At 52.2% G+C, this 12,505-nt stretch overlaps 1 protein-coding gene across 1 annotated transcript in view; it reads right to left on the reverse strand.

Moving 5' to 3' along the window:
• Window positions 1-6,261: 6,261 nt before the first annotated feature.
• CTNNBL1 (catenin beta like 1) overlaps window positions 6,262-12,505 on the reverse strand; it is a 142,543-nt gene continuing 136,299 nt past the window's right edge. Inside the window, exon 16 of the mRNA XM_033095138.1 lies at window positions 6,262-6,464. Within this exon, the coding sequence (XP_032951029.1) occupies window positions 6,376-6,464 (89 nt within the window). The 3' untranslated portion in view covers window positions 6,262-6,375. The remainder of the gene's footprint in view (window positions 6,465-12,505) is intronic.

Consider the following 12,505-nt stretch of genomic DNA (forward strand, 5'->3'; position numbering starts at 1 on the left):
TCTGGCGGGGAGGGGAGTAGAGCTGAGTAGGCTCAGAATGGAAGCGGGGCCTGAGGGGGGTGGGCAGATTTATTGCAGCCATTCCTCTCCCCCTGAAGCGCCTGCTTCTAATGAAATTTTACGGCAGGTGGAAATGATACGACTCCGCCAGCCCTAAAAGCACTTCTATTTATTCATTAAAGATATTTATATACTGAACAGCTCTCTCTGCAGGCCCCACCCGACTCCTGCTGGGCCCATGACGTGGCACCCAGCCCTCAGGGCTGGGGGAGCCGGGGCAAGTGCCCCTCTCTGCACCCGGACTGACTGGCTGTGCCTCAACCCGTCTCCAGTCTCCTTGTTTCTAACCCGATCAATGTTCCTGGTGAAAAGCACCAGTATCTCCATTAGTATCTCCTCCCGGGACGAGAGTACCAGCCTCTTCTAGGGTCTCCAGCTTTCAGACCGCTCTCCAGTGTTGTCCTCCATTGAAAAAAGGGATGTTTTCAAAATCAGCTCACATCCCTTCTATGCCCAAATCTCATCCACAGCACTCAAGACCCTGCAAGATCTGGCCCCTGCCCACCTCTCCGGCTTCATCTACCACCAAGCCCTGCCTCACTCTTGGGTCCACCCACCGTGGTTTTTTTTTGGCTTTTTTTCTGGAGAATGACGGTGTTCTCTCTGCCCCAGGACGTTTGCACCTGTGCCTCTGCTTCGAACCCTCTGCCCCCAGCTCTTGGGCTTTCCTGCTCCCTGACCTCATTCAGACCTTACTGAGCTGAAAGTCACCTCATCAAAGAGGGCTTCTCAGACCACCCCACCTCAAGTTACCTAGTCTCCATCACTTTGCCTGTTGTTTGCTTCTGTATAACACTCATTAATTATCTTATGTATTTGTTTACATGTTTCAATCTTTCCCACGAGGATGTGAGAGCCTTGAGGTCAGCGGCAACGTCTATTTTGTTCCCCACACAGCTTATGATGGGTGTTTAATAAATGATGGGGTGGGGGGGAATGATACCTGGGTACCAAGAGCTGGTCACAGGTACCGGTCTCTGTGGGATTCCCCCAGGCTGGCTTCTCAGAGAGCCTCTCACTCAGTCCTTGATGGAAGGAAACGGGGATTCTGGGAGGGTGAGGGACATGTCACATGTCACAGAGGCGGGGCTGGGGGCACTGGCTCCCTACCCTTTCCTGCTCCTGGGTGTTTCCTGGGTGGGCTGCCTCCCTGAGGCCCAGGAGCTGGAGCCAGGCTGGAGCCTTCCTCAACTGTGGCTATTCTCAGCCTCTCTGGGGCCTGGGCACTTCCTGGACGCCTGCGTGAGGCCAGGTCTTGATTTAGGGGTCAGAATCGCAACTTCGTCTCCTTCCAATGGAACCTGTTTCCCCATCATTCGAGCACCGAAAGACCCTGGGTGAAGTAGAGACAACTTGTCCTGGGAGAAGCTCTGTGACTCTGGACAAACATGACGCCCAAGCTCCCATCACGCACAGGAATCCAACATGTGTATCATTCTCTCCAGTTCCACCCCAGCCAAGAGCTCCTTCAGACCCTGCCTTGCCGAGCTCAGGGTACTTGGGGCACCCAGTGAGGCACGTGTGAAGACCCCCAGGTCCTCACAGGCCCCGTGCTTACTCGTGTTCCTAATTCTCTGCCTGTGCAGTTCCCTCTGCCTCGAGTGACTTCCTACCTCTCCTTTTGTGAGACTCATGGCCAATCCTGAGGCCCCTGTGACAGTCACGCAAGATACAGCGAGGTGTAGGGTCCTGTCTCTCCCAATCCCTCTGCCAGGTCAAGGGGCCTCCCCTGTCCCACAGCCTTTGCTGACCTCTCTCGAAGCCCATTGTCGCTTTCTTGTGAGGCTGTTTGGCTACTGTGGGGAGTTCAAACGGCATTTCAATGTGGGGTGCCTGCCCCCAGCGCCCAGCATGGGGCCTGGCCCAGAGTAGATGCTCAGCCACCGTTTCCTGGGAGACGACTGGGAGGAGGCAGTGAGGCGTGACTTGGGATGCGGGCAGAGCAGGAGGTGCTGGGTGAGGACAGGCAGAGGTGGGGTGGGTCCGGGGAAGGTGGTAGGTTAGGATCCGCTCTGCAAGCATGCTTGCAGGTGGCACCTCCTCCTCACTGTTGGAGAGGGAAAGCTTCCCACAGCAGAGCAGCCAGGGCCACAGCTGCATGACTGCCCGCTCCCCCAGCCAGGAAACCCCAGGGCCTCCGTGCCAGCCGCCCAGTGGCAGAGAGCAGGGGCCCCACAGAGCCACTGTGGGCTTGTCATGAGGCCGGTGAGTGGCCGCTTCTCTGTGGCTTCCTGCATGACTCCACTAAAAGCTTCCAGCGCATTCTGTGCAGGGAGGGTGGACCCTCAACCCCTGCCGCCCTCTCCAGCCTCATGGAATCCCTTCTCTACCAGTTAGTTGGGAGATGGTGTGACTCTGAGATCAGGAGTGGGGCTTCTGGAACCAGTTTGCTTATGTTCCACTCCCAGCTCTGTCACTTTGTAAGCCACTGATTGTCTCAATCTGGTTTCCACATCTGTGAAATGGGGTTGATGATAAAAGTACCTACACCTCAGCAACGAGGGTTAAATGAGCTAATCTGAGTCAAGTACTTGGCTCATAGGAAGAGCTCGAGGAGTATTAGCTAATATGGCACAGACTCGATAAATTCATTCTTCTAAAATGCTAAATGACTTCACTCCTAAGAGAAATGCAAATTAAGACCGCAAACAGGATACACTGCTCCCAGATCAGAGAGGCAGAGAGGGAGTTGGCTGCGGCTGTGCCGGGGAGGGCGTGGGGTGGCACTCACAGACACCGCTGATGGAAGGTGGGCAAGGTGACAATACGTAGCACAGTGAAAAATGCACCTTCTCTCTGACTTAGCAATTCTGCTTGGGAATTTAAACTCACACATGTGTGAAATGACGTTCTAGGCAAGGATGTTCACTGCAGCATTATAATAGCCAAAGATTGGAGACAACCTAAATGCCCGTTAACACGATTAACTCAATTACGGTACAGCTCTGCAATGGAGCCCAGCGATTAAAGCAGTGTGTGGGGGGGACTCTGTGTTTAGCAGATGTAGAGTGAAAAGCAAGGTGCAGAACGCAGGACATTTGTGTTACATATATTTTTATTCACTTGAAAACATCAGACTATCTCCGAAAGGATATTCTCGCTAATTAGGGGTTGTGTCTGGGGAGGGGGGCGCCGGGTGACCAGGAGACGCAGCTGGCAGGAAGATTTATGCTCTGTACACCCCTGTGTACCTTATGCCCAGGTCCTGTGCGACCAGTCAAGAGAACGTAACTGGAGAAATGCTTGCCATTTCCTCGGCACGGATAACGAAGGACCGCTGCTGTGATACCACCACTTTCCATGTGTACCAAGGAGCAAGACAGATTGAAAAATGTGGCTCCGCTTTTACCTCTACTGGTGGGTAAGCAAATCTAATCAAGGAGTTTTTGCCTTTAGGAAAGTGAGTCTCATCTCCCTGTTGACACTAAATTGACGCTGTTGGTAATGGCGGGAGATGCCACCTGGGCACCGGTGCTACTGTGGGGGTGACTGGAGGATGCCTTCAAGCTTCCCTGACAATGCGTTCCCCCTCAGATAAAGAAGGATGCAGCCTGCATGCAAATCTCTCTAAATTAGACAGGGCCCATCTTGCCGCCGATGAATTCAGGCGTGCCGACCACCACAAATGGAGCAGCACGCTGCGAGAGAAGAGGAAAATGAAATCATTTCCCTCGTGAGGAAATTCTGGCTAATATTGCTTAAAGGTGAATTTGTGGCCATGTTTGGGTAGGAAAAGGAGCAGTGCCCTGCTGGGATGCCGTGCCCAGGTACCACTGAGCTATGGACACAAGGACAAACCTGAAGGGGCTTTTCGTGAAGGGGAGGGCATGGGAACCCGAGAGTGGCAGATACAGAAGTCCAATTCAGAACCACAGGGCAACAGTGGTCTTTACTGGAAGCCCAAGACGTCCTCCCTGAGGGGTGGTGCTGCTTGTGAGACAGACGGCCACTCACACCTCAGGAGCCCATCCCAGGAGCCCACAGGTTAACGAGGATCTTTGCTTTGTTCCTAAAAGCTTGGTCCCCCCCAAACCCTGGAACTGTAACCTCCTCTGACTTCCGAGGGATTATACCTCACGTTTCCCCCAAACCTTCCCGTCACAAAACCGATGGAAAAGGGGACCACTTCATGTGTGAAGTGAACGTGTGATTTCAAGCTTGCTTTTAGCACAAGGGTGTTTTGGTCAAACAAAATCTTAGGAGGCACCCCAAAATATGAAGCAGGGCAAAATGGAGCGACTATAGTGGAAGGGGTCTGGAGCCCTACCCACTCTCTCTTCTCTGTTGGCTTCTGGTGCGCTTGGGGCTTCGGTAGGACACAGCTGGAAAACTGCTGGACAGAATTCTGTGGGATAATCAGGTGGCAGCAGTTGCCTCCGGGGGTGAGGAGGCCTAGGCGGTGGGAGAGGTGAGGGGAGACTCCTCACTGTATACCTTTGTGTTAAATTTCGAACTTATGTACCAGGCATAAGCATTACCTGGTTAAAAACAAAATTTAAAAAGAAAATAAAGCTGAAGGACTAATGATCTCTAAAGTGCCAACCTTAGGTCAAAAAGTCTGTGAGGTTCTATAGGTTATATCTAGACATGCTTTATTTGTTGTGAATTCATTAAACCCCACATCCGCAGTGGAACAGATTGAAGCATAATGTCAGTCAGTGATCTGTGACTGTCTTCTAGACAGAGGCAGCCCGGTCGAGGGGAGAGCTTGGCTGGCGGAGTCAGATAGACCCTCTGCCGCTTCCTGGCCATAGGCCCTCGCCCGAGTTCCTGACCCTCTGAGATCTCAGTCTGAGCTTCAGGAAATTGGGGATAACGATGCCAGCAGGGCTGTTACGCAGGTGAGAAAGCAAGGGTGGAAAGCAAGTAGCACATAGCAGGCGTTCAGTACATAGGAGCTACTACAGTTACAGAAGAGTGAAATAAAACAATGACTGAATCTGAAATGTCACTGTACGGCAATTCTGATTCTGTAACAGGCCGTGTAACACACTCCCGCCACCTCTGCGGGAACACTCACCTCATGGAGACGATGGCCACACCTTCCTCTTCCCACCGGGTGGGCCAGGCCTGTCTTCCTCACGGTTCTATCACCAGCCCCACGCCGGGCCCGACGCAGGTGCCATCTGATGCAGAGTCCTCTCAGGTGGCTGTGTGGAGCCCTGTCCCTTGGGGTTCAACAAAAAAGCTGCGGCTGACTGACAACGTCACTCATGGGCATACACAGGGCGGGTGGCGTCCCCTGTAGCCTATTTGCTGACCTTGGACTAAAGGTTTCCTTTTAATGAAATGCAGCTTTTCTAAATCAGTTTTTCTTCCGCCGCCTCACTCACGAGGACTCTATTCTTCGTGACAGATTAAAACCATGCTCAAGGACTGCAGACTCCTACAAAGGGGGACACCAACTCCCTCATAACCCGTGTAAAATGGGTGAAAGCACAAGTCTTCTGAAGCCACAGATGTGTAAGGACAAAGAAATCACCATTTATAATGCACCTACTGTGTGCGCCTCGCTCGAGGGCATGCTTCAGTGAGTGATCCCCATAAGCACCAAGTGGGTATTAGTACCCCCGCTTTGCAGACGAGGGAAGAGCGACTCAGGAAGGTAAAGCCATTTATCCAAACTGCCCCAGCTGGTAAATGGTGTAGCCGGGATGTGGACCCAAGGCCTGTCTACCGTAAAGTGTGGCTCTCCTCCTGACGCAGGGAACCATCGGGAAGCTTAAACCACCACCAGTGCCTGGGACACCCCCTGAGAGTCTGATTTCTTCATTCTGGGGGTGGGAGTGGGGGCAACACGGATGTGTTTTTCAAGTTCCCCTCCCTCCCAGATGATGCTGACAAAGTCGGGGTTCAGGACGCTGCTGTGAGGGCCGCGCTCTCTGTCCGGCCTCACAGTGCCACGGACACCTCCCTGGGGGCTCCTGCACGCCCCACGTGCCTCGTGTTACACGTCCAGACTCTGTCAGGGCAAAAGCCCCAGCGAGCTCACTAGTCCGTGCCTTGTCCCTTCCCAGTTGCACCCTCACCACAGAGAGTACCACCAGAGGGGCCACAGGGGTCACTTGATTACCCTGAGCCTCAGTTTCCCCACTGGCAGAGTGAAGCCACTCACTGACCTTCCTCAGATGTGTCCCATGGCGGCTGCTGAAAGTGCAGGTAAAGGTTAGAGGGTACTGCTTTGCTACAAAGAATGCCAGCCCAGGAATAAAAAACACTAGCTTTAATTTGTCTGAAAGTCACACTGAGCTGTGTAAAAACTGTTTGTGGGAGGCAGGTACAGAGAAGGTCCACGCTGCACAGGGCCAGGGGCCTCTAGAAGTTCTCCAGCAAGGCCAGGATGCGCTTTTGCTCGCTCTCCCGGAACTCCGGGCTCCGGCCGTCCCCGATGTTCTCTGCATATTCTAGGGAGACAAAGGCAGGGGCAGGTGTGACTCCGAGGCGTGAGGCATGTGGTCCATCGTGGCTGGGTCACTTCACACCTTTCCCCCAAATCCCACCTCCCAGTGAGCTGCATGTCTCCAATGCCTGCAACAGCCCTCACGGCCGCAGCTGTGGCCAAATTCTGGTCTTGCATTCGAGGCCCTCAGTGAAAAGGGCCAGGCTCACTCCTCTCTCAGCCACAGCCTTTACTCACTCATTCAGTCACTACATACACGCAGTGGATGCCGACCGTGGGCAGGCACTGTTCTAGGCCAGTGGCTCTCAGAGTGTGGCCTCGAACCTGCAGCATCTGCCTCACACAGGAACTTCTGGGCCCAACCCAGCCCACTTCCTAGGAAGCTCTGAGGACGCGGCCCAGCAGTCTGAGCAAGCCCTCCGGGACCGCTGGGGCGCGCTCTAGTTTGAGAGCCACTATTTGAGGCAATGGGGATGGAGTACCGATCAAAAGGGATGACACCTCTGCTCTTGTGGAGCCCTTTGCAGTGGGGGAAACAACCCAAAAGTAAATACTGTGTTTCCCGAAAATAAGACCTAGCTGGCCAATCAGCTCTAACGCATCTTCTGGAGCAAAACTTAACATAAGACCCGGTCTTATTTTACTATAAGATCGGGTCTTATATAAGACCGGGTATAACATAACAAACATAACATAACATAACATAACATAAACATAAACATAATAACATAACATAATACTGGGTCTTATATTAATGTTTGCTCCAAAAGCCGCATTAGAGCTGACTGTCAGGCTAGGTCTTATTTTTGGGGAAACAGCTTGGTCCATCTCAGGGTGAGCAAGGACGGCTGCGTGGCCAGTGGCTGGAGCTCTGAGCCAGGGGCAGGGGCAGGGCACAGATCGCGTGGGGACTGCGGGCCGCTGTGAAGAGCGTCTCCATCAGGGCCTGTCTTCCATCCAGGGCATCCCCTTTCCACTAGACCAGGAGCTTTACTAGTGGGGGGGCCCGGCCTTACTCTCAGCTTAATGCCCATTGAGCCTGGCTGAGAGCCAACTATCAGTCTGGTGAAGAAACAGAGCAGTTGATTAGATGACTGCTCGCATATCTGCCCCCTGCTCCCGACCCGACCTGGGAAACTTGAGAGAGAACAGAGAACTCGCAGGTAAGAGGCTTTTGCATAATAAAACATCTGCGGATCCTAATCAGACAAAGACAGGAGAGAGAAAGTGTGGGAGCCCTCCTTCCTACCTCCCACCCCACCACCATGCTGGAGGAAGGGTCTTGTTCCTGCCACGTCTTCATTTTTCCTCCTTCCTCTTTATGACTTTGGACATGTGCTGGGAAACGGGGTTTGGGATTCAGACATGTGCCAGCTGTGTGTCTCCCCCCGGAAATCATCGTCTTCTGTTAGGCCCATCCATCACCTCCCACAGCAAATGGTTGTGATGTCTTCTATTAAGGCCCCTTCAGGAGCGGCTGGGTGATAGGAGAGCAGGAACAGGGCTGCCGGGAAGGCGGTGGGCTGGAGGTGAGTGGTCTCCCTTGCTCACACGTGAGTGATCTAGCTGCTGCCCCAGGAGGAAGAGAAATGACCATGATAACATTTAATACCCCCAGAGGCATGAGCTGGAAGCAAGAGGCTTAATGGATTGAACTAACACTTTGCTCTCCTAATGTACTCACCGACCCTGGAGGGAGTGAGGCGGCCAAATACTCTGATCCTCTGGGGCAGTGATTTTCCAAGTAAAGCCCGCTTCCCTGGAGGGACCTAATCCCTTTCTAGGGACGCACACAGTAGAGGAAACCAAAGTCTGTATCAGTGCCCTTGCTGAATCCCCGCTGCCAAGGCCTCAGAAGAAACACGTGCCAGTTCTGTACACAGAGCACCCATCCCACGGGCAAGTCTGTCCTCTGTCAGTGGGGAAGGAGGAAATAAGGTCAGATTACCTGTTCTCTGGAAATGGGCTGTGAATGGAGCTAGTGCGATGTGGAAGAGGGGCTGTGTCATGCGCAGTGGAATGGAAACTAACATGCAGTGAACACTGATTATGTGCCAGGCATTTGTATATGTTGTCTCATCTAATCTTCGCGGCAATCCTATAAGGCAAAGAACATCATCTCTATTTACAGATGAGGAAACGGAGACTCACTAGAGAGCTGAAGCATCTTGACTGGTTGAGGATGACAGAGGAGCTGAAACTCAAACCCCAGAATATGTGTGAGCAGTGAAAAGGCACCTAAAAAGCCACTGGGGTGGAGCCGGTCCCCAAAGTGGCATCCTCTTACCTAAGCAACATCCTCCCCTGCCTGTTTCCCATCCTTTGGGGGAAAAACTCCGGCTCTGCGAGCATTCCAAAGCATCCCAGTCCCAGGAGAGCCCCTGGCTATGAAGTCCTGGTCAAAGGTAAGACTCCAGAGGGGCTGTCCTGTGGGTAAGGGGCCACCATGGCCACAGATGTGGAGAGGGTCACAGGGGCCACACCTTCTCATGCCAGGTCAGGGCAGGTGACTGGCCAGGGTCCCACAGCGCACCAGCCACAGGGCCACGCAGAACCAGGTCTGATGAGCCCCCAGTGTTCCTGCACTGGCTCTGGCAGCCGGCACCAACTGTGCACCTCGCCCCGCACCCTTCACCTGTACCTCTACTCATCTTTGTTTCTAGAGTGGAATTCGATTTGGAGCAAATCTTGGTGGTACCAGCTACCTGTGGTTATTATAGCTGCTGCAGCAGTTTATAAATATTGAACAGATTCCTCCCAGAGGTCTTAGGAAAGAGTTCTCTTTGGGGTGTGTGTGTGTGCGTGTGTGTACACGTGTGTGCGTGTGTGTGTACGTGTGTGTACATATGTGTGTGTTTGTGCGCATGTGCGTGTGTTGCTAAAAGGAAGAATTGCAGGGTGGGGGGAGAATGAGAGTGAAAGAGGGATGGGGAAAGAAGGGAGGCAGAGGGGAAGAGGACGTGTCAGGTTGGAGAGTGAGAAAGATGGTGTACACATCAACTCCCTTCTCCACTTGCCCAGCATTTTCAAATAATAAAGGCTTTGATGGAGCTCAAAAACAGGCAGCAGTGCTGAACGCATAAATATTAAAGCAAACTTTAGACAGCAGGTTTACTATTCAGACATGGAATACAAGCTGTTCTGTTTATGTCAAAGGGGGGAGGGAGGGTGCACCGGGGCTGCTGGATGGGGGAGTGTCTTCCAGGGCCGGGGCCGGGGCCAGCGCTCCCCAGCCTGGTTCAGACCCTGGACCTTTGACTTGAACGCTCACCCTTCCAAAAATGCACAAGGAAGACGGAGAGGGGAGACGAGGAATGCCAATATTTTCCCACTGAAAACGCTAGAAGACACAGAAATAACCACAAAATGGAAACTGGGAAAGGAAAATCCTTGCGGTCTAACAGGTTCCTTAACGACACCAATGAACGTGGAGGGTCTAACATTACACGTCTCTAGAGGAGAACACTTCGCTGGGGTTAAAGACCAGAAGTTCATCAGCGATATCATTAAAATGAAACCCACTTAAAGGAGAAGGAAACTTTGCTCGCGATGCTAACAGAGTCATGTTCCTGTAATCCCGAGGACATTTCAGCTGGTCGGAGAAGCACGCCTCCTCCCCGACAACCAGGGCCCAAGGAGGCTGCTCTGGTGCTGGTCCTGCCTGGATCTGAGTCCAGGCTGCTGCCAGCTCCAGGTGAAGGGATTGGACGAGGAGGGGAGGAAGGAACCTCCATTTACTGAGCACGGACTCTGTCCCAAGCTCCCGACTGCATTTCCACCTCAGCTTTCCAGAGGGGCGGTATTCACAGAGGAGGAAAGCAAGGCTCAAACATGTTATCTGCTGACTTACCCAAAGTTACAGAGAGCCAGGGTTCACGCTGCTCTGTGCATCTCAGCTCTTCTTATTCCTGGGTTAGGTCAGATCCTAATCACCGCAGTAAAGGAAGCTAACATTACAAGCACTGATTGCGTGCCAGCCACCACGTAAGCGCTTTACGTGGTACCTCACCTAAGTCTCACAGCAACCTTTGGAAAACGCAAGTATCTCCACCTTACAGATGCAGGAACCGTGGCTGCGAGAGGGTAACCTTAGCTGCCAAAGGTCAATACACAGGCTTCTCTTGGATCCTTTCCTGCCTCCAAACACCCTGGTGGCCACAGCAGTTACGACCTGATGCAAGTCACATGCACACCAACATATGTCATCAAAAGATAAAACCCTATCAGCTTCTGCAGCTTTAAAATCGCAGAGGCAAAGCTCAGGTTACCAAGAGCCCCAGATCAATATGGAAATATATGCTTATAGGCTTCTGAGAGGAGATTTCAAGCCATGAAGAACACAAGCAAATCAAAGGGCGAGGAGCCAATTTCTGAAAGCATTTTGAAGTCTGGCTCAGTCTTTTCACCACCAGTGAGAGTTTGGAGTCAGTAATCCTCTCAACTTTCCTCTGCGAAACAGCCCAGCACCCACAACTTTCACTGGCGACTAACACATTTAAGAGACTCGCCGGCAGCTTCCATGGTAACTCCTGGCACAAGTATTTATACTAAAAAGTATCCCCAGGTCACAGCTCTTATTCCATGTCCAAGGAGACGACCACTCGGTTCCTGCATCTACCCATGGGGATCCTTCACCTGCTTCAAGAAGCCACGTCCTCACTTAGCCATCACATCTTCATAGAGACAGAACGCACAGAGGTGGGTGCGAGGGGCTGGGGGAGGAGGGCGGGGGGTGAGTGTAACATGGGTACAGAGTTTCAGTTCTGCAAGATGAAAAGGAGGTCTGTAGATGGATGGTCGTGATGGTTGCAATGGTTAAAATGGTAAATCTTATGTATATTTTCCCACAATTAAAAAAAAAGAAAAAAAAAAAGGCCAGCACCTCCTCTGTGTAGCCTCCCTGGATCTTCGAGCTCCTTTTAATCTCCCGCAGAATTCACTGTGCCTCCTTGATTCCCACTCCGTGTCTTAGCACTGACTTCATTCTGCTTTTTGTGGCAGCAGTTATCTCACCTGTGACGGGACTGTCCACCCTTCGGGCAGGGCCTCCTAAGTGTCTCATTTGTCTTAGGTGCCACCTAGCACCCGGTGATGCCAAGTGGGTGCTTTGGGAAGGTAAATGCCCTGACTTTTCTTTCTTAAACGGCTGCAGGAGTAAATCAGCCAAGTGACACAGTTAGAGCTTTCCTTTCTGCCAGATGGAAGAGTGTGTGTATAGTTCTGAGTTTGGATATGGTTTCCAACATTATGAGGGACTTGGGTAATATCCCTTAGCCTCTGTGAGTCTCGGTGTCCTTATCTGCAAAATGGAGACTGTAAGCCTGCTTTTAGGGCTGTCGTGAGAGCCAGAGAACATACATTAAAAGCCTGGCACGGAGGACGTGTGCGGGAGTGAACTCTTCCTACGGTGGTCCGATGTCCGGACCGGCACAAAGAAGCTTGAAGCACCCACCACCTCAGCGAGCACCCCCAACAAGCATTAACTGAGTCTCTTCTCTGAGCCAGTCACGGACCAGGCACCAGCAGATAAACGGCAGCAGCACACGGTCTGGTCTGCCCTCCTCTAGCTAAGAGGCCACTGTGTCCTGTGTGGGCACCACCGTCCTCAGGCCCAGAGCGGCTGCCAGTTCCAGGGGCGCTGCACTTTGGGAGCGCCGAGGAAGCGGTCTGCATAGAGAGGGGCTTTAATGAGCCATCAGTTATTCCCAGTTCTCTTGGCACCCCCAACAGAGGAGGGAGGAAAATCATGAGAAAGGGGACCGAAATATAGCATGGAGTGGGAAAAGGCCCCCGCTGGGCTTGCCTCATCAGCGTTTTCCTGAGACCTCAAGGGGTACATCAGCTGTCATCCTGCCAGCGAAACTTGGGAAATATGTAGGCCATAAAATCAAAGGGAAAAGCTTGCATATAATTAGTATGTTAAAAAAAAAAAAAGGAAGCAACCCAACTGAAAAACAAAATTAAAATCTAAGAGGACAGACTGATGAGCTGGTTTTCTTTATGAGGCTTTGTGTTTTTTTTGTGTGTATGCTTTTTGATGGAATG

This window comes from Rhinolophus ferrumequinum, chromosome 23, assembly GCF_004115265.2.
Source record: "Rhinolophus ferrumequinum isolate MPI-CBG mRhiFer1 chromosome 23, mRhiFer1_v1.p, whole genome shotgun sequence".
Classification (NCBI taxonomy): domain Eukaryota; kingdom Metazoa; phylum Chordata; class Mammalia; order Chiroptera; family Rhinolophidae; genus Rhinolophus; species Rhinolophus ferrumequinum.